This window comes from Passer domesticus, unplaced genomic scaffold (assembly GCF_036417665.1).
Source record: "Passer domesticus isolate bPasDom1 unplaced genomic scaffold, bPasDom1.hap1 HAP1_SCAFFOLD_37, whole genome shotgun sequence".
Classification (NCBI taxonomy): Eukaryota; Metazoa; Chordata; class Aves; order Passeriformes; family Passeridae; genus Passer; species Passer domesticus.
Window position 1 is genome coordinate 3,364,910 of NW_026990149.1, and position 24,231 is coordinate 3,389,140.

Genomic DNA, 24,231 nt, shown 5'->3' on the forward strand with positions numbered 1-24,231 from the left:
TGTACATCAGTCATCTTGGTCCCTTGATGTCTGGTTCTCCCCAGTGAGGAGGCAATAATTCTTCTCTTGGGATTTTGGGTGTCTTGTTGCTCTTATCTCTCCTTGAACTAGTTAGAAAAAGGATCTTACACCACATAGTTTCTGTAGCCTAAAACTATATGCACCACACTACTTAAAACGATTAGTACAGCACTGTAAAAAAGGATTAATACAACATCACTTTCCAACATCACACATATAGTAATCAGTTTAATATTTGCAAAAAGCCAATAATATAATAGGCATTTTTCACAGTGCTGGTAACATGGAGCTGCAACCCAGCTCTGTCTCCCCTCCCCAGGGAAGTCCTGCTCCATAATCTTTATCTGCCTCCCCCAGCAGCTCAGTGGGAGGAAAAGCCACTTGAAGTGGCTGGTGGATTGTCCCTCAGTTTTGGCAGAGGCTTTGAGCCAGGAGGTTCCCTTGAGGGATTCTGGCTTTGGAAAGCCCTCCTGAGCCTGCAGGTGTGGAGTAAAACTACCTGCTGCGCCAGTGAGCAGCAAGTTATCCTGTGATCCCTCTGGGACCCCCAGGGCTTGGGGTCAGCCCTTGCTGGGGAGCGGCTGCTTGTGACAAACAGCCACTCACTTTTCCTAAGTTTAGAAAGGTTGATTAAACCTTATCAAAAATACAACCGGAGACTGGATAGAGAAGATGTTACAGCTCTGGGAGCAAAGGATTTGCCCCACCCTGTGCTCGCCCACACAATGGAGGTTTTGCCTTTTAACCCTTTAGCCTCTCCCAAAATTCTGACCATCGACCCCTTCTTCGCTGTCCTGTGGTGGAGTTTACTTCCTCCAATCTTGATTGGAGGTCAGATGCCACCATGGTGACAAGCCGACCCTCCCAAATACCCCAACCCCGGCTGTCCCTTGATAACAACTCAGGGGGTAAAAAACCTTTTCTTAACCTATAAACATGGTATTGGTCTGTTAATGGTGAGAGTCAGTCGTGGCATTGCTCATCTGTCACACTGCTGCTCCTCCCCAGGTGCTTTGCTCTCCTGCACTCCCACTTCTCTCTGCAAATCTGTGGCTCATTAAACGACCTGCTGGCTTTGTCTCTCCTCTGGCTGCAGGCAGTGTCTTATTCGGCAGTCACAGAGAGAGCTGCAGCAGGAAAAATTAATGGAGGAGAAAGAAACAGGGAAGGAGAAGGGCTCTTGTGAGGATCGTGCTGCCCTCCTGAGAGCCCCAGGGGAGATGGCAAAGGTGCACCCAGACCCCATGTTCTCTGATGACTTTTTTTTCATTGAGCCAATGGTAAGTGATAGCTGAGAACCTCATTTTCCTCCTCTTCCTCCTCCTCCTCCTCTCCCTCTTTCTCCTCCCACCCACTCCAACCCTGGCTGTGGTCACTTGGCAGATCCTCAGCTGGCCCCACATGCTGGGAGGGAGGACATGGAGTTTGTGGTGCAGCTGCAGAGCTCACCTGAAAACGCTGAAGTGCTAAAAGCATTTCTGCCCTGGAGGGTCAAGGCAGGGCTGGGAGCCTGACAAAGCCCAGCTCTGCTGCCAGGGCTGGAGCTCAGGGCACTCCGTGCGTGTCCTTGCAGTGTCACAGGGAGCAGTTCTTGTAGGGAGGGGCTGCCCCCACACGTGGGGCTCAGCAGAGGCTGTTGCAGCACTGCCAGCTCACACACTGACCTGAAGCTGGCAATGGTTGGCTGGGAAAAGGAGGCCAAACTCAGCCCAAGGTTAATCCCAGAAATGCCAATGGCCTCCTGTAACCACGCCTTGCACTATTTCTGAGTCTGCCTTCCAGTGTCATCTGTGAGCCTGGACACAAGGCTGGAAGGTTTCACTGGGCCTTTTGAGTTCTCCTGCACACAGGGACAGAAAACCTTTTCCTTTTCTGTTTCTGCAAGCAAACTGCCACGTGCTGCCATCAGCCAGAGCCCTGATTCTGAGCACTGGCATTGTGAGAGATGATGAACGCCTGGTGTCTGCACAATGCAAAATCCCTACTCCTCTTGGAGTAAAGCCCAGAATAATCCCAACCTCTGCTTTCTTTCAAAACAGCTTGACTAATGTTTGTATTTCAAGGAAGGGGCTCATGTTCTCTTCTTGGTTACTGCTATGGCCCATCTAAGGCCAAGAGGCAGCAGTGCACAGGGGCAGTTGCATCCCAGTGCAGCTGACAGCAGCATGATGTGAGCAAGAGCTTGTGTCAGAGCAGTAGGAATCTTGTGGAGAGTGGGAGCTGATCAGCTGAGCATTGAGAGCTTCCAGCACTGTGTTGAGCTGCCTTTGGAGGGTTTCCTTGGGCTCCTTGTGTTGTTCACTCATCATTGATGCTCTAAACAAAGGCTGACAGGACTGTGGTTGAAAACAGGAAATGTGAAGTTAAAGAGAAATGTTTTGCTGTCTCTTTGTGTTGCAGGAGGGAGAAATTGGGCCGAATTGTTCAGCCGAAATCCAGGTGACCTTCAAACCCCTGGCAGCTCTGGAGTATGGAAGTGTGGCTTACTGCAGCATCTCAGGTGCAGCTCCTTTGCCCTGCTTCTCTCCCCCTCAGTGCAGCCATGGTGCAAGCCTGAGCCCACTGGGCTGCCCTGGCAGTGCTGGGAAGAGTCCCTGGCCAGCAGGGCAGTGCTGGCACATCCCCAGTGGCCCTGCAGCTCCCAGGGAATGTCCCGTGCAAGGCCAGGGCTCAGAATGCTGTGTCTGGGTTACTGATCCCAGCACAGCCCTGACAGTGCAGGGAGAGGTTTTCATGCCATGCCTTTGCCAGCATTTCCTCAAAGGCCAGAGAGCTGCAGAGCAGAGCAGCTTTAGTGAACAAGCACTAAGCCCCTGCAGGCCCCTGGCCTCCAGGATGGCTCCATTGGACATGGATCCATCATCAGGTGGCAGGAGCTGGGTTAGAAATGTGCTCCCTGAGCCTGGCTCAGCTCCCACTGGCCAGACAGCACCAGAGCAGAGGTGGCTGAGCCCCACTGAGCCCAGGCTGTTGGTAGAAGGAGCAGCCTTGGCCAGCAGCTGCTTCTCTCCCTGTGTGGGAGCTGTCACCTTGCAGCTCTCAGTCTGTGGAAACAGCTCCAGTGTCTCACCACCCTCACAGGAAAAAATGTCATCCCAAATATCTAACCTAAATTTCCTTTCTTTCAATTTCTACCCATGACTCCTTGGCCTGCCACTCCAGGACCCCAGAGATGTTTGAAACTCAGCAAACAGGTGGCTCCCATTGGAAACCAGCCTGAGGAATGGGTTAGGAATTAGAAGTCAGCCCCAAGGGATATCTGCTGAGGGAAGAGAAGGGTCCATATCTTCTCCTGCAGCATCAGGAGCTGGGTGCATCCAGCTCAGAGTCAGGGACTAGCGCTGAGGCAGCCTGGAAAAGACAGTGTGACAGAGGGAATGCTTGTACTGAAATGGACATCTCTCCCCAGGCCGTGAGAGCAGGCTGCCCCTGCAGCTCAGAGGGGAAGGCCAAGGACCCTTGGTTGAGCTCAGCTGTGACACTCTGGAGCTTGGGGACATTTTTGTCAACACCCCCCATGTCTGTGAGGTGAGCAGCAGGGCTGGGGATGGATGCTGATGGCTCCTGAGGCAGCAGCAAGCCTGGTGGAGCTGTGGAATTCCTGCCAAGCTGGGCAGTTGTGAGCAGGGAATATTTGATGTGCTGGTCCAATCTGGGGGGTCAGAAAGGTGTGTCTGTTGTTCATGAAGCCCCAGCCCCTGCTTTTGGGCAGCCTTCCTTAGGGATCAGCTGGGAGGCTTCCTGCAAAACAAGCCCTTGGCAGGTGAAACCAGCACTGGGTGCAAAAGCTGCATGTTCAGGGGCTTTTGTGGCAGTGCCAGACACAAGGCACCTTTGGACTGGGCTCTGCAGAAGCAGCTGGAACCAACTGGCTGCCTTTGAGCTTCAGTCCACTGCCAACAGCTTCCAGTCAAGGGTCTCCTGCTCATTCCTGGAAGTCCCAGGAAAGCCTTGGGAGTTCTGTCCCTTGCTGGCAGTCCCACACTTCAGCCTTGGTGCATCTCTGGCTCTGGAAAGAGAAAAGTGGTCCTGGGAATTAAGAAAAGGATTTTTCTTCCTCTTTGCTTCCCCCACAATAATGCTAAGCTTGCAAAAAAACCACAAGAGAGCAACTGAAAAGAGGTAGAAAATGAGGCACTACATCAGGGCAGACACTTTCAAAAGCTTGGCTGGGGAAGAGAAAGACACCCTGAGTTTTCTCACCAAAAGATGGTGCTGTCTTTACCTTTTGATGCTGATGCCTCATTACCAATGTCTTGTTTTCATGGTGTGGGAAAAGGTGAATGAGTGGATGGTGCTGTTGGAGCTGTGCAGGCTGGGGCAGCAGCAGCTCAGTGCTGATTCACTAGGCAGCTGCAATCACCCCACGTTGCTCTCAGGGCCAGGTCTCCATGAGCTGGGTGATGCTGCCCAGAGGTGCACTGCTCTGTGTCCATGGGATAAGCCCAGGGTGAGTGCAGTTCTGTGCAGTTGCCACTGCTTTGCATGAAAACCCAAAGGCAGAACTTGTCCTCTTGTATCTTTTGACTTCAGCCATTCAGCAGCACAAAGCATCTTCTGCCTTTCCTGGCTGTTCATTGCATCCTTAGACAATAGCTCCCAAGAAGGGAAGATTCCACATGGATTTCCACTTTGCTTTCTTGCTGCTGCAGGTGAACCTGATCAACCAAGGAGCTCTTGATGCTCCCTTCAGCTGCATCCCTTCAGCCACAAAGGTGGGCTTGGGCTTCAAGTTGGCACCTCAGGAGGGCATCATTGCAGCAGGTGGGAGCCAGACTCTCCAGATCTCCTTCAGTGCCACCGTGTTGGGGAGGTTTGAGGAAGAATTCCGGTTCAGTGTGGCTGGATCTCCTACGCCTGCCATCCTGACCATCAAGTAAGGACCCTGGGAGCTTGGTGGGCACATCTGGAGCTGTCTCTGGGACATGCCCCAGCTGCCTCCTGTTGGGGTGGAGCAGAGAGAAAAGGTGTTTGCTGAGGTCTTCATCTCTGCTCTGATGCTGGCATTGCTTTAGTGGGAGGATGCCTCCTGCCCTTTATGGTACCTGGAGCTGGAATGACTCCTCCCTGCAGGGATCTCCCTCTGCCCTGGGCCATGGCAGGCAGTGGGATGGATCAGCTTTGGGCAGCAGCTGCTCTGGGATGTCCCAGCTGAACAGCCAGCAAGGCCCCCAGGGCTTTGGAGATGGGCCAGCCTGGGGCATTCTGCAGCAGCAGCAGTGCTTGTAAAAACTTCTGTCAATAATCCATGCCAGATGGGCAGCAGCAGCCTCACCTCACCTCTCATGGCCATGCTGTGGGGCACAAGCTGTGCTCCCAGCTGCTGTGCCCAGAGTGCTCTGGTACCTCCTGTGCACAGCCAGGCAAGGGCTGATGTGGGAGTCAGGGAACTGTGCAGCAGGAACTGTGCCAAGGACTTGGGCATCATCCCCTGGGCTGGTGCCATGGCAAGAGATCATCCTGGCCCAGCACAAGGGACAAGGGGTGATGATAGGGGAGGCAGAGCTCAGTGCTCAGCACCACAGCAGCACGAGGCCCTGTCCCTGCCAGCCTGAGCCTTGTGCTGCTAGGATAATGCAGTGGGAGCAGGAGAGCTGATGCTGGCTGCTCTGCAGCTTTGGAACTAGGCTGCTGCTCTTGGGAGGCACTGGGGCAAGGCAGTGAAGAAATGAAAGCAATCTGCACTGGATTATAGCAGTAAGATAAGGGAGATGGATGAAAAAGAACAAGGAAGTTATTACTTCACAAGAACAAAGTGGTGAGTAGGTCTGCCCCCAGTGGAGAAAGAATGATGATGGCTTTGTTTTTGGAGGAAAAGTGCTGCTTTTTTATTTTGGAGATCAAGAGGGAACCTTCCACCATCCAATAATTGATTCTCCTCTGTCCCTCCCCTAAACTGGTGATGGGATGTTTGTGCATCAGCAGCTTTCTCCTTGAGCGAGGGCAGGTGTCTCTTGTTGAGATGTGTGGAGCAGAGCCAGGGGCAGTGCTGTGAATCCAACAGAAGGCTCAGGTCACTGGGCCTGGATTTTTAACCACAAGGCAGAGTGGGCATGGATTGGCATCAGCCATGAAATCAACTGGGGAGTGTTGTGCAGCTTCAAGTGCTGCTTTCAGTGGGTGTTGGTGACTTTTGCAGTGTGTCTGCTGAGTTCAAGGACAGGTGAGGTGCTGTGCTAGATTCAGGACCCCCTTGTTTGGTTGTTGAAGCTGTTGCTCTTGGCTGTGCCAGCTGGTGCACTGCTGACAAGCTGGTCCTTTCCTCTAGGATTCATCTGTGCCCTGTGTAGAAGTGTTGCTGCTCTTTTCAGAGGATGTTTGGGGCTGCCCTGGGTTCATGTGTCAGAACTGTGTCTGTAATGATGGTGTGGGTCAAACTCTGCTGAGAAAGCTCCTCCATGGGAACAGCAGTTCCAGCTAAGAAGTAGCAAAGCAGGAACCTGTGTCTGGCAGGGCTGGTTACAGAAGTTTGTGGGGACACCTTGATGCCCATCCCATTGCAGATGGGGAAAGTGAGGCCCGGAGCCATGTCTGGCTGTGTGTTCAGGGTCCTTCATGGGACCAGCAGCATCCCGGGGGCTTTTCCTGCCTGCCCTGTGCCCAGAGCCCATCAGTGGCTGCTGGCTGCTGGCCACTTGGCTTTAGCTGCCTCCTGTGCCCAGGGGCACTGTGCTGAGCACATGGTGTGTGCTGGTTTGAAAGGCACGGTGCCCTGACACCAGGTTGGTGCCCCCGAGCCACGACAGCCAGAGCTTTGCAATTCCTTGAACCAAGGCATTTCCTGCTCTGTCCTCGCCATGCAGGGGCAGCGTCACTGGACCGAGTTTGCACTTCGACCTCCCTGAGCTCGACTTCGGGGACATCTCCTTTGGTGAGTGCTGCCTGGGCTGGGACACAGCGGGAGGGATCTGTGCCTTCCGAGAGAAAAGCATCCCTCCCTCCTGCTCTGCCCCAGCAGCCTCTTCAGGCTGGGAACTGCAGGGCTGCTGGTGCCGCAGGGAGCATTTGGCCATTGTCAGATCAAACAGAAGCAAGGCATAGAAAGTCAGGATTTTCTGGTGTCTCTGTCCTGCTTGAAAAGACAGATGTCTGCCAAGGAAGGTGGGAATCTTCCTGGAATGGAAAGATGAGCCCCTCCCTCCAAATGATGATACCTTTGAAATGACAGGGCTCCCTGGCAAAACTGTGGGAAAAGGAATAACAGTTCTTTCCTAGACTATATCAGGAGAGCCCAGAGAACAAGAGCAGACGTTTGCCAGCTGCCAAGTCCCGTTTTTGTCCTTTGGTGCAGTGAGGATCCCAGCAGGAGGAGCTGTGGGCTCTGGCAGGGCAGTGATCCCCTGCCAGCCGGCAGCGGCAGGGAAGGAGGGAAGGAGGGAAATGCTCCTTTTGCAAAGGGACAGAGGGCAGGGGGATGTGGGCAGTGGCTCAGAGCAGCAGGCAGCAGCGGGGAAGGCAGGCAGGGTGGGTGCCAGGCTGAGCTGCAGCCAGGGCAGTGCCGGGGCCAAGCACACAACCTCCCGCAGCAGCACGCGGCCGAGCTCCCATCCCCGAGCGGGAGGAAGGGAAGCTCCGCTCCCTGCCCAGCCTCAGCTCCCACTGCACAGCGCCCACGGCATCACGCCACGGCTGCCAAAAACCCCCAAGGGAAAAGCCCACCCCCAGGGCCAAAACCCCCAAAACCCCTATCCCCCTTCCCAGACCAAGGGGAGCATTCACTACCAAGCCAAAACCCAGAACAAGGAAGGTCATGGACTTTTTAAGGAAACTACTTGCCTTTCCTGAGCTGCTTCTGTCCCCCCCTGCATCACCATGGAGGCACTTGTCAAGTTGCCTTTTTGAAGAAATGAAACAAGTAAGGCAAGAGATGGAACTATGGTTCTGAACCAGGAGATCGATCCTGCTGGATCTGCTTTCATTCCTAAGGTCTCTTCAGCTGAAGGCAGCTGTTGTATCTTTGCTTCTTTGGAACTGTTGACTGTTGTCTGCATGCGGTGAGCTCAGTCTCATTGGAGGTTTTGCCATCTGTGTTTGTCCTTGTTGTGCCTCTCTTGCCTCCCTGCTGGAGTCACTGCTGGAGCTGGCAGTGCTCACTGGGATGGGCACAGAGAAGCTCTGGTTTGCAGCTGCAGTTGTTTTTTCTCCCCATCTGTGTTCCAGTGCCTCTTGGTGAGCAGGCCCAGGGAGAAGTCTCCTCCCCAAAGAGCTGGCCAGCCCAGCCAGATGTCCACTGCAGAGCAGCTTGTGGCTGCTCTCCAGGCTCTGCAGGACATCCCCACCATGAGTGGCTGCATCTCTGGCTTTCCAGCATGGAAAGCAAATCCCAGAGCTCCAGTGGGGTAAAGCCTTGCAGGCAGCAATCCCAGTGAGCAGCATGGGTGTGATGTCCCCGTTTGTTGGGTGAGGTGGGACCTGGTTCCTCATTGCCAATCTCCAAGCAAGGCTTGGGTGTGCCCCCAGTTGAGTGGGCTCTGAGCTGTCTTGTGCTCAGTCTGTTTGGCCCAAACCAAGAGACGCCTTTAGGATCCTGCAGAGAGAAGCTGCATTGGGGTGCTTTGCCTCACGTTCTAGTTCCTGATTCCATCCTCACTTTCTTTTGCTGTAGCTTCTTCTCAATGCTGACTCACTGTTTATCTATCTTGAAAAGGGTGGGAGTGGTGGCAGGCTTAACAGGGAATTTGACAGCTTGAATTCTCAGAGGAAATGCTCGGTCTGGGTGCACACTCATCACTGGGAGATCACTGGTGCTGGTTTGGGGCAGGTGAGGCAGCTCCTCCCCATCGCCAAGAGAGAAACTTGCAGTGTTCAGCAGGGCTAGGAGTGGGCATTTTCAAGGCTGCAGTCTGCAATCTGTGTCAAAGGGAACTGAGTGATGATTCATTCCTCATGCAGCTTCTGGGTGAGCTGTAGTTCAGATAATCCAGAGCTAAACTCCCGTGCCACTTTCATCGTGCCAGGCCATTCCCAGCAGGAGTCAGGCCACAATGGGAGCCTCAATGGATGTTGGTGTCCTTTCCTAGGCTTTCCCTACACCCAGCGCTGCCGGCTCACTAACAGCTCCCCGGTGCCCGTGACGTTCCAGCTCCGCATGTCGTTTGATGGCACGCAGCCGGCTGTGGACAGCGTGGATCAGATCCGCTGCCACAGTGACCCAGCCTGGAGGAAGGGCGTTCACTTGTATGTGGAGCCCCGGGAGTTTACCATCACTCCCAGCCAAGGGACCATCCTGCCCCAGGGACACCAGGACATCCAGGTACGGGCAGAGTGCAGCCAGAGACGCTTCAGCACCAGGGCTGCAGCTGCACTGGAGCGTGGGAGGGCTTTAGCTCTGCTGCCAGCTTTGAGCATGGTGTGAGTGAGAGATCTGCACTGCTCTGAGGCCTCTGCTAGCTGCCTTACTCGGGATGTTCCTCAAGGAGCACTGTTTTCTTTCCAAAATCATATGCTGAGGTCACATACCATATGGTCAAGGCCAGAAGTCACTCTTGGGTTCTTGAGAGCCATTTATTTGATTGCAAGTGGGCAGAGCAAAGATGAGGGCAAAAGGTGGCTGTTAGAGAGATGTCATTGTAGAAAGCAGTTAGCTTTCCTTCTTGGTCTGATTTCCCCTCTCCTGGGGAGCAGAAGGATTTGTGTTCACGGCAGGAATCTCCAGTGGGGACAAAAAACTCTGCAGCCATGAACTGCCCAGCACCTGCTGGGCCACACTTTGCCCTCAGCTTCCTGCTGTAAAGCTGAACTCATTGTGTTCAAGTCAGATTTCTTCTGCATTTATGTCATTGTAGTCAGATGAGAAATTGGCCCCTTAATTTGAATACAGTGGTTCATAGAGCTTTAGTCTAATGTTTTAATGTAGCTGAGCTATGCCCTGATAGCGAGGTGTGTTTAACACATCTGCTATTGCCAGAAGGCTTTTGTTGCTTTGAGACTGTGCTCTACACATGGAGCAGCAGCAGAATTAAGACAAAATCTTCCCTCAAGGGCTGGAGGATATCACACGTGGATAATGAGCTTTTGTACGGAAGAATTTCCTGTTCTTCTCTTCCACCAGGTGACCCTGTGTTCCAACTCGGTGATGGAGTTCTACAGGAAAATGCTGGTTGATCTGGAGGGTTTTGGCAAGGGAGTGGCATCATTGGTCATCACAGCCAGGTACCAGCCCTTCCCTGGCCTCCCCCAGCCCCTGCCTTGCCCAGGCTTTGCTGGCTGCAGCTGCCAAGGAGAAGTGCTGGTTCATGAGCTCATGTTGTGCCAGCTGGGCATAAGAAGAGCAGAGCTTGGACAGCAGCCTGTGGTGAAAAGCAGCCCTGCTCCCAGCCCGGCAGGGTCCTGGGCCCTTTTCTGAAGGCACCAGGAATGAGATCATTTCTTGACCTGGCTTTTGGTGCTTGAGGTGGAACAAATTTCCCCAGGGCCTCCTCTCTTTCTTGCTGCAAGAGGTGGAGTTGTGCTGGGTGCGAGCACCGTGCATTGGTTTGGGACACAGCAAGCAGCCTGCTGAGAGCCAGGCTCTGGTTCTGTTCATGAGGGCACGTGGCAGGGGGGAAGTGGCTGCCAGCAAGAGTGCTGAGGGCAAGGTCTCAGGAGGGGAAAGCAGCCCTTGATATGGCAGCTCAGTTCTAGACTTTCTCCTTCCCTCTGCTTCCCAGTCTGAGCTTGAATGTTCTCAGGGTTGAGAGCAAAAGTGGTTGTTGCTGCAGCAGAATTCCATCCTGCTGTGCTGCTGTGGGTGTCAGTGGAATGCCAGGAGGGATGCAGTTCCCTGGGGCTGTTCCTTCTCCCAGGCAGAGCCATCCAGGCAGTGCCTGGGCTGGCATTTTGTCAAGCAGGTGGGCTGGGGACAGTCAGTGCCTGGAGCTGTGGAGGGAAGGAGCCAGGGAGCTGTAGGGCCTGGGAGGGGCTGATCAGCCACTCTGGAGGGCAGCTGGTGTCTCGTGCCCTCCAAGGCTGGGGCAAGCAGCTGAGTTCCCAGGCAGGGCAACAGCACCATGGCAGAGAAGGGAGTCATTTTTCCTGGGACACTGGAGTTGTGTGTTCCTTGAGCCTTAGTGAGTTCTGTTCCTTGTTGGGAAGGCTCCCCCAGAGCTCGTGGATCACTGGGAGTGTTACAGGAGTCCTTGCAAGCCTTCCTGGGGAAAGGAGGGGCTGAGGCAGCTGTGGGACAAAGTGCTCTGCCTGGGGCACTTGGCAGCCTCTGGCTGCTGCCTCTCAGGGTTTGCCCCTCCTTGACAAGACCTGTTGGAGTGGGAAGACGTAGAAGGCAATTATCACTGCAGGGCTGTTCAATGCCCATTTGACAGTGACCAATGTGTTATGCTCTGTTTTACAATCTTTGCGGGTAAATGTTCTCCAGTATCTCTGATTCCCCTGGGCTCATCTCTTTGTCCAGATGTCTTGTTCCTAAGCTGCAAGTGTCCCCCCACGTGCTGCAGTATGATGAGTGCCTCCTGAAGGTGCCCTACGAGAAGAAGTTCATCATTAGGAATCCCAGCCACCTGCCTGGCTGCTACGGGCTTATTGAACAGGTTTGGCATCCCATCCACCTCCCCCTCTCAAATATTATTGAGGAGCTTATTCAGGGGAAAAAGGGTTTGGACGTGACCTTGCTGGTTTCTATTCAGTCTTAAAGATCTGCTGAGAACAGGATCCTACCTGAATGTAAACTTGAGGATGCAGTTTAACCTGCTGAGGGAACAGTTGATGTTCTAGTCTTCAGGGTGTTTTCTTGTGGGAGATCTTAGAGGGCTGTGAAAGCTGCTGCATCCACAGACAGCAGTGCCTGTGCTGGCAGTCTCCTGGCAGGATCCCCTGGGAATGCTAAGCCTACAATTCTTGCATCTTGTTTGTGCCTTTTACCTTTGTCCTGGGCATTTTTAAACACGTGTGTCAGTTGCTGTTGCGGTGGATGTTAGGGAGTGTAAAGTTTCTTCAGAGGTGCCTCTGAAGCTGCATTTCATTGTGTCTCTTGCAGAAACGCAAGGAGGACTCTGCTGTGCTCTACTCCAGCCCCAGGCCCTGTGGGATTGTCCAGCCTCACAGCACTGCAGAGATCCCAGTGCTGGTGGAAGTGCAGGCGCTGGGCACGCATCGCACCAATGTTCTCATCGGCGTGTTCGGGGATGAGAGAAACCCACTGGTGAGTGCAAGGGAGATGTGTGCCTCTGTGCAGCTGCTCCTGGCAGGCTGCAAAGGGCACAGGGATTCTGCCGGGGAAAACAGGCACAGGCTGCTGTGGAGAAGGCCAGGAGGGATGGGTGGCACAAACAGCTCGTGCCTCACGGGTGGTAATCTCAGTGTCTGGCACAGAACGTCGTTGGTCTGAGCTGGAATCCAGGGTCACTTTAGTGCATTACTCTTGAAAATGCTGTTAACTTTGGAAACATCTGTTTGAAAATGGCATCTCTCTGAGCGCAAAAGAGGATGTCAGAAGACTTCTGGGAACCTTGAGCTTTCTGTAAAAAAAAGGAAGGCTGGCATTTCAAGAGTGGTTGCAAGGATTGAAACTTAGATTAAAACATAAGGAAATGACAATGGCAAGTTGCCTGGGTGGCACCAAACATCTGAACCTGGGCCATTGTGGCACTGCATGTAAATCAGTGAACAGGAAGGACAGGCAATGCAGGCTGTGCCAGGGAGCCTGAAGTTTGACAGAACAGTTTCTTTCAACTCTGAGGCTGCTTACCTTAAAGAGGAGGGTTTCTCCCCACCAGAGGAACCAGTTGTTTAACTGTCAGCCTGGCCATAACTAGAGATTTCTTGCAAAGCTTTTACCTTTGGGCCAATCCTTTGTAGTTTGAAAGGTTCTCTTACCTTGATCCTTTTAAATTTGAAGGTGAACATGTAATTATCTTTTTCTTGTTTCCCAAAAGCCCAGCATTTCAGCTGGAGAGTGGTAGCTGTCCCTAAAGAAATACCTTGAGCAGGGATGAGCTGTTTAAGGATTTTAGTTTTCCCTGTTGTGGTTTGTTTGGGTTTTTTTTTTTAAATCTTTCTTGCCTGCTTCCTGGGACAGAGAAAAAAGTTATGGAGCTCTGGACGGCTGGCAGAAACCTCCCCAAGCCCAACGCTGATGGAGTCTGGCAGGATCCCAGCACTACAGCCGATGTATGTATGTCTGTATGCATGGGGAATGCCACCTGAGTCCCCTGGGAGTGTTGGAAAATGTCAGCCAAGCCCCCAGCAGTGTCAGGGAAACATTCCTGATAAATACCTGCTGGAGCTGCAGAGTTTCTGGCGTTGGGCCCTGGGGGGGCTGTGCTGGCTGTGCTGGCTGTGTCTGCCCCTGGATGTCTCAAATCTGCCCTTTTTGCTTGCCTTCTCTGTCTTTTGCTCTCCCACTGTGCTTTTTGCATGCCCACAAGGTGTTCATCCCTGTCCTCTGCAGTTCCTCAGTGCAAGCAGTTGCAGCTGCTGCAGCAGCTCAGGGTCATTCCTGGGCTGCCTTTAGAGCAGACCTGCTCCAGCCTGGATTGGGAAGGGCTGGATCAAAGCATTTCTCAGTTCAAGGTGCCAGCAGCCATCCAGGGGCTGCATCCTGACCAGGAGCTGCTGGTGCAGGTGTCCCTCCCTCCCACTGCAGGTCTCTGTTCACAGTTATCTTCTTTTCCAGAGATGAGCTTCACCCACCTAAATTCAATCCCCAACCACCAAAGGAGATGAGAACATGTTTGGATTGCCCAGCGTCTCGATGGAGGCACTTCAAGGCTGGAAAGCAGGAGGCAGCCACAGCCCTGACTGAAGAGCAGGATTTGACCCAGTCTTCAGGAGCAGAGGTAGATTTTCTTGTACACCTACTGCTTGTGCTGCCTCCTTAGCCTGCCACCAGCAAGTCATGCTCCTGCTGAGCTCCCTTTTTGCTGCCCTGCTGTCCTGTGCCCTGACAGTGGCTGGGCAGCAGGGCCAGTGGCTGGACATGGGGGAGTGGCAGGGAGAAATAGGAGAGTTTTCCTTGGAGAAGCTCACTCAGATCCTACAGGCCTGTGTTGAGTGTGGCATTTTTTGCCTTGTTGCCTTCCCAATGCAAGATGAGGCTTTTATCTGCATCATGATGGGAAGAGCTGCAGCTTCCTTGCCACAGCAAGCTGGGATAAGTCCTGATCTCCATGTGCCCTCTTCCCAGCCCAGCCAGACTCCCTGTTTGCAGGTCTCTGCTGTCACCCGAGAGCTGCTCTTGCACTGCTGGCCCTGAAGCTGTCTTACAAACTGAGACTTGGCAAAGTGGCTGTCTCTTCCTGCAGGCGTAGGGAATGGCTTGTTTTTCAGGTGCCACCACAAGCTCCTGCAAACCCTCACCTCCCAGCAGGCCTGGAGAGATTCAGGTGCTCCGTGGGCGCACCGCACGCTGCCATGGAAGCGGAGAAGGGAAGAGGGAATCTGTCTCCCTTGCACACTGTCAGTGTGGCAAGTAGGGCTGGAGCTGCCAGTGCCACTGGTGGCCCTGAGCATTGGCCACAGAGGGGCCTCCCATCCCTGCAGGCCCAGCACAAAGTGCTGCTGGAGCAGCTGGTTGTTGGAGAGGCCGTGCAGGACACGTTGTGGGGCTGCCCAAGGACACTGTGCAGCACCTATGGAGGGCACTGCTCCCCCTGCAACTCCTCAGGTGGTTCAGAGGAAGGTTTTGCAGGAGCTTTTGCTGTAGCACCTTGAGGAAGCAGCATTTAAATCAGAGAGAGAGGGGAAGAGCCTCAGGAGTCAGATGAGCTGGGCTGGGAGTCCTTTGCTCAGCTCCAAGAGCTCTCACTCTGAGTCTCCTCCTTTTCTAAAAGCAGTAAGTTTTGAAACTTTTTCAAGGCAAGTTGTGCATCAGAGAGAATTTCTAGTGCCAGGAGACATCCCAGTTCACTTTCATGTCATGTACTAATGAATGCATTGACCCGTGAGGATGGGAGAAGATTTTCCCCATGGTCCCTGCACTGGTCAGTGGCATGGATGCAGGATGAGATCAGGGTGATTCTGGCAGTGTTTGGGGAATAGGCCCCTCTGGCTGCAGCTGCACTTTGCTCCAAGATGCTCTTCTGCATCCATTTCCATGCTCAACAGCTCCATCTCTCCTGTCTTCCATGCAGGCTTCCAGTATCCTGCCAGTGTCAGGTGTGCTGCAGCCAGGAGAGAGCCAGCAGGTCTCCTTGCCCTTCTCTGGCCACCTCAACAGCATCTCCAGTGCCACGGCGCTGTGCCACGTGGAGGGAGGCCCCAGCTCCGAGGTGCTGGTGCCTGGGGAGGCCTCACGTGTCAGCTGCTCCCCAAGCCCCCAGGAGATCAACTGTGGCTCTGGGGCACCTCTCAGGGAGAGGTGAGTAAGCCTTCCATGGGTTCCTGCTCTCCATGGGTTACTGTCCCTGCAGGGCTTCCCTGCTCCAAGGACTCTGAGCTCAGAGGTGCTGCATAGCAAAGGCCAGAAGCAGCACAGGGATGGCCACTCTTAGCTCCCTGGCTCCCAAGAGAGGAAGCACCTTCTTCTGTTGGGACAGAGCATCTTCTTCTCTAGTTTAGTGGTGAGCCCTCCTGGCTCAGATGCTGCCTGCAGGGAGCTGGGCTCTGGCCCTGCCTTGGCACTGCCTCTAGAGGTGTCTTTAGCTCCATGGTGTTGAGTCACATCTTCTTCATCATCTCCCTTCTTCACCAAAACAGTGGGATTGTGGTGTGGGCAGGCGTGGGGCACAGACCAAACCTTGGTTTGGGTGCTGGTGCTGCCACAGATGAAGTCCTTGCAGTGCTGATCTGCCAGGGTTCTCCTGATGGTGGGACAGCAGCCATAAAAGCTCCTGTCCTTGAGGCTCCCCTTCAGCTGCAGCAGTGGGCAAGCACAGGAGAAGCTCTGCTCCAGCAAGGCAGCCCAGCTCAGGACACACAGGCAAAGTGTGAGCTGGGAGTGGGGGCTGCTTAAAGCAAGCCTGTGCATCAGGACTTCCTTCAGGCCAGGCTGAAGTTGGTTTCGTGGGGAGGAGAGGGACGAGGCTGCTTCAGATGGTTTCCATGGCAGACAGCACCAGCTGGCTTGGTCACAGCTGGCTTCCAGCAGGAAATCTGGCTGACAAGAGCCTGTCTTGCAGGAGAGCAGTTCCTCCAGCCTTTGCTTTCTGACTGATAGGACTATTCTCATTTAGGATCAGGCTATGAGTCATTAATACCGAGGCTCACGGACAGAGACTCTCTAACTCATTAAAGTTAGAAAGTGGTATGTTTATTAACCCCGGTGGGTGGCACCAGAGTCGTCCCTACAAGGCGTGACCGTGCTGTACAAGGTTCTTTGCCCTCTCTTTATTTCCCAGGATCTTACATACAACATATGTGCACAACCCCAGCACTTCCCCTCCCTGCTCTGTATTAAAATGAGGTCATTAGTCCTTCACACCTGTGCAATTCTTCTCTGGAATTGGGTCGGTGGTCTCCTATTGGGCCAGTGGTCTTAAGGGATGAAGTCAGGAATGTCTTCATCAGGTCTCTGTGACCCTCTGGCACCATCCAAGGTCCCCTGCTTAGTGACTGATTGACATAAATCCCAGGTGCTAACCATTGTTCTACGGGTTTCAGTATGTTCTTCTAACAGTTCACTTACTCCACTTCCTTCTATCAAGAAGCTCATCATGGTAAACAATATAACAATCAGCTCTGGCTTAAGCATCTAATCATCATTAACCTATGGTCTACCTGTCTAACTGACATCCTGATCAATGTGAATTGCTTCTAAGACTCAGGTGAAATCTGAACTCTTTAAATTCTTGCTTCAGCTGTGCCCAGGGAGAAGGGAGCTGAATGAGCTGAGTAAGAATTGCAGGAGAGATCAGCAGACGTTGGCACTCTGTGCTCTGCTTGAAACTGGGAAGTCAAGAGACAAAGGGCGTTTTCAGGCACAGCGCAGAGAGCTGGTGGATCAGCCTTTGGCAGTGGGCTGGAGGTGTCTGGCTGTGCCTGGAGAGGGAGCTTGCACAGTCAAGCCCTTCTGATGGCAAGGCTCAGGTTTGGCTGGTCCTGGAGGTGCCCTTCCACCACTGCCCTCTCTTGGGATGTTCCCAACCTCTGTGGGTTGAGGAGAATTCACGGAAATGGTCTGGCGCTGCTGCCTGGCCTCAGGGTCAAGGAATGAAGTGCAGGGCCAGCCAGGACGAGTGAGCCCAAGGTTCTGGTGGTGACTCTCAGCCATGTTTTCTGTTTTGTCTGCAGAAGGGAGCTGAAGCGGCTGTCTCCAAAGCTTGAGGAGGAGGCAAAAGCCTTGGAGGAGGAAGAGAGGCAGAAGGAGAAAGAGAAGCAGAAGAAAGAAAAGAAGGGTGTCTCTGTGGGGAAGGAACCTCCAAAAGCAGAGAAGGGGAAAACCAAACCCCCAGAGAAGAAGGAAAGCAAGGCCCCAGAGAAGAAGGACACCAAAATCCCACCAAGGAAGGAAATCAAAGAACCAGAGAAGATGGAAAACAAACTTCCAGAAAAGAAAAACAAACATCCAGAAAAGAAAGAAACCAAAATCTCAGAGAGGAAGGAAAGCAAAGCCCCAGAGAAGAAGGAAAGCAAGGCCCCAGAGAAAAAGAACACAAAAGCATTAGAGAGGAAGGAAACTAAATTCCCTGAGAAGAAGGAAACCAAAGCCCCAGAGAGGATGGAAAGCAAACTCCCAGAAAAGAAATACAAACCTCCAGAAAAGAAGGAAACCAAATTCCCAGAGAGGAAGGAAAGCAAGGCCCCAGTGAAGAAGGACACCAAAGCATTAGAGAGGAAGGAAACCAAATTCCCAGAGAAGAAGGAAAACAAAGCCCCAGAGAAGATGGAAAACAAACTCCCAGAAAAGAAATACAAACTTCCAGAAAAGAGGGAAACCAAATTCCCAGAGAGGAAGGAAACCAAAGTCCCGGAGATGAAGGAAATCAAAAGCCCAAAGAAGGAAAGCAAAGCCACAGAGAAGAAGGAAATGAAAAGCCCAGAGAAAAAGGAAAGCAAAGCCCTAGTAAAGAGGGAAATCAGAATTCTAAAGAAGGAAACCAAATCTCCAGAGAAGAGAAGCAAACCTCCAGAAAAGAAGGAAACCAAATTCCCAGAGAGGAAGGAAATCAAAATCCCAGAGAAGGAAATCAAAGCACCAAAAAAGAAGGAACCCAAAGCCCCAAAGAAGGGGGAAGCCAAAGCCTGAAAGAAGGGAGGAACCAAAATCCCAGAGAACCCAGCTGAGCTGGAGAAGAACTCTTTATTTTATTCACACAACTTATTTTATACAGTTTGACAAACCTAATGTGCAACTTTAGGTAGTTAATCGATTTCTTATTACTAGTTATGCCAGTTATTCTGTTGGATAATAAAATATATTTTACTTGTGCATCAAATCTCTCTGTTGTATTCTTTGTATTGTTACCTATTCTCTTCACTGATTCTCATGGGACAAATCCCTTGTTCTTGCAGGTGCATTTGTTTTTCACCCTCAGATCAGATTGTTCACCAAGTCTCATTCTCAAAATAACTTCACATGGGAACTTGTGACTGCTTAGCTGCACTTAGAAGAGATGACAGGCCAGTTGTTAATATAGCAGAACAAGGCCTGATTTCATAAGGCCTTTCTTTTATCATTATTCTACCTGTCTCTGACATCTCCCCCTTTTTGTTCATTTAAAAAAGGCTCCTATGTTCTGATGTTGAAACAGCTCACTCTTGGGAGGGTATGATCTCATGAAGGTTATCACTGGTTATCTGTTAGATGTGGGATAAGATACATAAAAGACCAATTCCAATCAACAAAACTTACCCAATTCTGTCAAGTCATTGACACAGGGTTTTGCAGCATGAGCAAACAAAAGAATAATGTCCAATGTCTCTTAGGGAAATGGAAAGAAATGACCATTGTTTCCAATTAGCTGAGAAGTAGGAGAAGGTCCATTAGCTGGAAATGTTGATCTTGGACATCACTGAATGTCCTCCTGGCAGCTGGAACAGGGAAGAACTGAAGAAGGTTGGGAGGAGCACTGTCCCATGATGATGCCATGAGGCTTTTGTTGGCCAATTGCCTCTGTCAGTTTCCAGGCACAGCTGTGTCTTGGCAGTCCTACTCCTGTTCCTGTTCTGGCCACAAAGGCTGCAAGGGGATGAGGTTATTTCTCTTTCCACTGGGCTTCATTTCTTCAGAGCTGATCAGTACCTGATGGAATGAACAGGTGACTGCTTTGAGCTGTTGGTGATAAAACACAGGCATCTCTTCTCCTGAAGTTAATGAATCAATTAGGCTTCCCTGTGGGACACTCCACTGGGATTTAGATGGGATGACCTTTTTTCCAAGTTTCTAATGTAAATATTGCATGATTCAAAATGATTAGTCATCCAAATTTCTCATGTACATATTGCATTATTTGAATGTTCTTAAGGCATTCATTCCTCTTTTTTTTTTTTTTTTTTTTTTTTTTTTAATAAGAATGAGATGCATGTCTTTTGTTATGAGTATGAAGAAACATTGTAGCGAAATAATACATGTAGTGGACAAGAAACTTAGAGCAATTAGGAATAATTTGGATACAACAATCAGGAATATTTCTAATAGCAGACAAAACTAACAACATAGGTGGAATGAAATAAACAGAAATCTCTGAAATAATGTACCATCATCCCAGAGTCTGCAAACAGCTGAAAAACCTCGATTCAGTGGGGACTTGAATAATTATTTCCAGATCATAATTCCCAAGCTCCCTTTAAAAATAGTTCTACTGTCATGTACAGACGGTGAAATTGCAAAGTCAAAGCAACTCCAATCTAGTTTTGATGCAGAAAACATCTGGGTCTGTTGGCAAATTCCTGTCCAGGTAGAGCTAAGGCCTGGCCGCCACCCAAGTTCTAAGTGGGAGAGAATTCCCTAAATGTAATTTTAAACAAGGCTCCTAAGAATAGCTCTTAGGAGTAAAGGTCTAGGGGTGAAAGACTGATGAACCATCCAATAGCTGTCTCCTCCAAAATTTCCTCAGCATGGAGATGCTTTAAACACAGCAAACTGTTGGAGTGGTTCTGTAATAACAATTGGGACTGCATCTGATTGCTTAGAGTAGATGTCACAATACCATCAGTTTAGAGAAGACTTCTGACAAAGCTGCAATATCATTTCCTGGAACTCTGAAAAATACTTGAAAATCATGAGGCAGCACTGGGTCAAACCATGGAGCCCCAGTGCAGAGCCCAGTTAGAGGGGTAGTCTGGTCTAAGAGACACATGAGCAGCTAGAGAACAAAAGAAGGATCCTGAAATGACACGTGTCTTGTAGATAATTACACCAAAAGATGGTAAAACATATGAAAAGCTGGCTATAAAAACAGGAATAGAAACATGAATGTATTTATGACAGAAAAAATGCAACAAAGGAAACACTGAACAGCTCACTCATAAAATTTATGATATCTCAGATTAAATAACACTCAAACCTGATATAAATTCCTTTCGACATCAATAGAGCTTAACAAGATGAACTCAATAAAACCCAGTTCTAAAAGGATTTCAAATTAATAAACATAATTTCATTATCACCTTAGTAGAACAAAAAGCACACTCAAGAGAACTCAATGTTAATTACTATTAATACCGAACATAACTGGATCCATAAAAAGCTGGAATGGATCATTGCTGAAATTACGTAAAACTGAATCTTAACATTTATAAAATCTACCAAAATTTACTTAATAAAACTTAGCCTTATTCAAGAAGGTAACTGAGCGTTACAATATTTGGCCTTAATTTAACAGAATTCAAACGAACATTCTTAAAAGTTATAGATATGACATGATGTAACTCAGTCTAAGGTTATTAACACAAAAAGACAACTTAAAGGTGAACAAGCTGTAAGTGAAATAACAGCATGATGGTCTGCTGGAGGGATTAAAGTTGTAACAAGCATATTAGAATTAGAAGTAAATCAGTTATGAGTAAAACCCATGGTAACTGCAAATTCCATGGAAACAGAAATTCAGTAAGACTTTTCAAAGTGCAGGGTTACTGGGAAATAAATATAATAATGTGCAATTTAGCATATTGCTGAACAACTCAACAGCTTTTAATGACAGTATCTGGCATCATTTTATATGGCAAATGTGTTAGCATTCTTGTTAAAGAGATCAGACCATGTTAAAATTTGATAGGTAATAAGGCGCTGCATTTACCGCTTTTCAATCTCTCCAGTAACTGTAAAACTACATAAAACAATCAGAATTTAGTCAGAAACTAAAATAAACTTTTAAAAACCCTAGAGCACCACGTTTTCAAGACACACAAACACAGCTCTGGGCCGGAGCGGGGCCTGTGTCGCCCACAGGGGAGAGGGAAGGCACTGCCCACAGGGAAACTATGGGGAGAACAGAGGCCATCTAAACTGCAATAACATAACTGTACACCAATAAAGCTTCTCTCAATATTCACACAGTATTCATCCCTTAATTGCCAGAGCCAATCATCTCATTTTCCATCTCCCAGCAGGGCCCTGCGGCCGTGAATCCAGCCCGCCGGGGCTGGCCCGGCTCGGCTGCCACAGCCCTCCCGGGGCCGCTGCACCTCTGCTCCCCAAACACTGCGGGGAAAAGAGCAGGGGAAAAGCAGCAACACACAACAAACCCTACAATCCGCACACAAAAGATAAACACAGAAGAGGCACAAGCTGCATTTTATTGCACCTTCTGCCAACAAGGTCCCTGACTGAGAGTTGCATTTCCAAGGCCAAGATCTGTCTTTTGAGAAACTTCAAACTCAGAAATACCATTTTTACTAGATGTGTACGAGGCCAGGCCTCACTGGAGGCACAGCTTTTCTCGCAACTCTGCCTCATCTTGAACTGAAAAAGAATTAAGCAGTGTGCTCATGAGTTTGGCATCTCAGCCAGAAAGGCCAGGCATTAGAGGGAAGAAGTCAGCCTACAAAATCTGATTATTTTTTCTCTTCCATTGGCCTGTCAATAATGATAATCAGAATATATTTCCACATGTTAACATGAAGGTGTTTGTATTTACAGAAGCAGAAACATATCTATGAAGGCTTTTGAATTCTCTTCAAGGACAAGGACATTTGAACCACTAACCCTTTCTTAATAGAGAGGCCCAGTTTAACTTTTCACTGAAGATGTTAAACCCAAGGGCAGTTCATGCAATGCTGTCTTTACATGTCGCTGTAGAGACAGGCAAGACACCTATTTCTTCATGCACAACAGCCCATCTTTATTCTTCACAGCTCATATTTCTATGGTTTTCTGAAGGCATTGTGTTTCATTTTAATTGCTTAGTAACTTAGTGCAACTCAGTTCATTGGTTAGTAGTTGCTCATGTAGGTGTCAGTCAAAACCTTTCCTCTCTCTAACACGGTTTCCATTCTTGTCTCCTGCATAGAAGATGTGGGTAGAAGTCTTTCCTCTCACAGGTGCAAATTCCTTTCTCACAGGAACTTGTCAGGCTAGCTGTTAGCTGTACTTAGCCCAAGCAGCAGGCCTGAGCCATCATTTTACAAGGGTAACAAGGCTCTTCTTTTATAGGGTTTACCTATATGCAACATTGACATACGATTCTTTCAATCTTAAAGAATCATCTTTAATTTCTTTCACGTGAATTTTGACCTTTGTAATATTTGTATATGGTAGATTTGGAGTTCAAATCTGTTTTGAATCATGCCTTCATAGAATCCCAGACTCATGGAATCATTCAGGCTGGGAAAGCTGTGTGAGACCATGGAGTCCCAGCTGTGCCCGATGCCCACCTTGTCCCTGAGGCGACTCCGGCGTTTCGGGGTCTCCCCGGCCCCGGCTGCCGTGGGTGCCCAAGACAGAGAAGTCCAATTCAGCACGACCTGTCCGGGCCCCTCAGGCAGGCCCCAGAGCTGCAGGCAGTCTTAGCAAGCTCAGCTCTTTAGTGATTCTCAGCTCATTTGTGATTTCAGCTCTTGGCTTGCTGAGTGCCTTTGGCAGATGCTGGCAGAGAGAGGAGAAGGCTGTGTGAGGTTCCACAGAGATGTCTTTATTGATGTCTTCTGACAAGGTCTCAGGGACAGCTCTTCTGCAGAACAGGGCAGAAGTAGGGCTTTATATAGGGTACAGGAGTTTTAGAAACAATCCAATAGTGAGGGTCGAGGCGAAAGTGAACTGTGGGCTTACAGAGAGATAAGCAAGGGTCCGAGGGTGGAAGAGGGGCTTCTTAGGTCCAGTCATCATGACCAGGCATTTCCTGTCTTAGGCTGCTGAACGCCATGGAGGCATTGCAGGCCCTGGGCCTGCTACAACTCCACTTTCTGTATTTAGAGAAAAGGCGTTCCCTATAGTTCTTTTAAACCAATGGAAAAGGCATGAGAACATAGCTAATACAATGACAATTACAAGGAAAATCCACAACATTCCCTTAACCAAAGATGCAACCCATCCTGTATATCCCCACTGACTGAAAAGGTCATTGACCCAGTCTGGGCTGTTTTCTACTTTTCAGTCCTTCACCAGTTCCTTCAGTTTCTGGATGTTTGCGTGGATGGATTCCTAGCATTAAGAGAGATTGAAGCAGCACATCCCTTCCAAGTCTTGGCAGCCGTGTCCGTGGGCAAGCAGCAGGAAGTCAATTGCTGCTCGATTTTGGAGTGGTGCATGTCTTGTGGTCTCTTCTTCCTTTCAAAGATCGCTCAGGGCAGCCGATGTAGCGCTGGCTTGCTTACTGAGCCAGCACCCAGGGTGATTCATTTCACCAAGGGCTTTAGCTGCAGTTACCCATGGTAGGAATAGGGAGACAGCAATCCTTTTTGGTTTGTTCCAATCGTATAATTTGGGATTGCAATTTTCATCAAATTCTGTGTAGGATCTTTTGTGCCATTTTCATTCACTTTCTTTTTTTCAGTTATGTAGCAAGGTTATATTTGATGTGAGGGTAGAAAGTTTTCCAAGGGTACAGGGACCTCCCTGTAGCCATGAGGGGATCCCAGCCCATACTCGGTCACCACAGATGAGAAACGTTCCCTTGGGTAGTACTTTGGGGTGAAGAGAGGATACAGAGATCACACGAGCAGTGTAATTACACCAATCAGGAGGGTTATAGGCTTTGTTAATTGGTGGTGTGTCTTTCTGGTATCTGGTTTTGGTCTGGTCAATTTCTGGCCAATTATTTTTTGGACACCTAAAGTAAAATTTGACACAGTATGTTGCCTTGGAGGATCCCAACAGGTCCAGTTCTTGGGGTTCCTCGAGAGCATTGGGCAGCATTTTTGTCCACTGGTCCCAGGTGCCCACCAGGTTGGGTCTCTTAC

General features: G+C 50.1%; 1 protein-coding gene and 1 pseudogene across 1 annotated transcript; one reads left to right on the forward strand and one right to left on the reverse strand.

Annotated features, from left to right (window-relative positions):
- The window catches only part of LOC135292537 (zinc finger protein 850-like), a 337,224-nt pseudogene that overhangs the window by 55,155 nt on the left and 257,838 nt on the right, over positions 1-24,231 (reverse strand).
- Positions 5,733-18,286, forward strand: LOC135292488 (neurofilament heavy polypeptide-like). The gene is made up of 8 exons (XM_064406691.1): positions 5,733-5,779; positions 6,825-6,892; positions 9,042-9,274; positions 10,073-10,173; positions 11,411-11,546; positions 11,993-12,157; positions 15,087-15,313; positions 17,185-18,286. Exons 1-8 carry the CDS (start codon positions 5,733-5,735, stop codon positions 18,137-18,139), a joined length of 1,932 nt encoding a protein of 643 aa, XP_064262761.1. The 3' UTR covers positions 18,140-18,286.

Excerpts from the sequence above, each read along its gene's own strand:
- LOC135292488 (XM_064406691.1), top strand. The coding sequence starts at position 5,733 with ATGGATGAAAAAGAACAAGGAAGTTATTACTTCACAAGAACAAAGTG. Across the intron at positions 6,893-9,041 it reads CTTCGGGGACATCTCCTTTG|GCTTTCCCTACACCCAGCGC; the intron begins GTGAGTGCTGCC and ends GTCCTTTCCTAG. Across the intron at positions 11,547-11,992 it reads GCTACGGGCTTATTGAACAG|AAACGCAAGGAGGACTCTGC; the intron begins GTTTGGCATCCC and ends TGTCTCTTGCAG.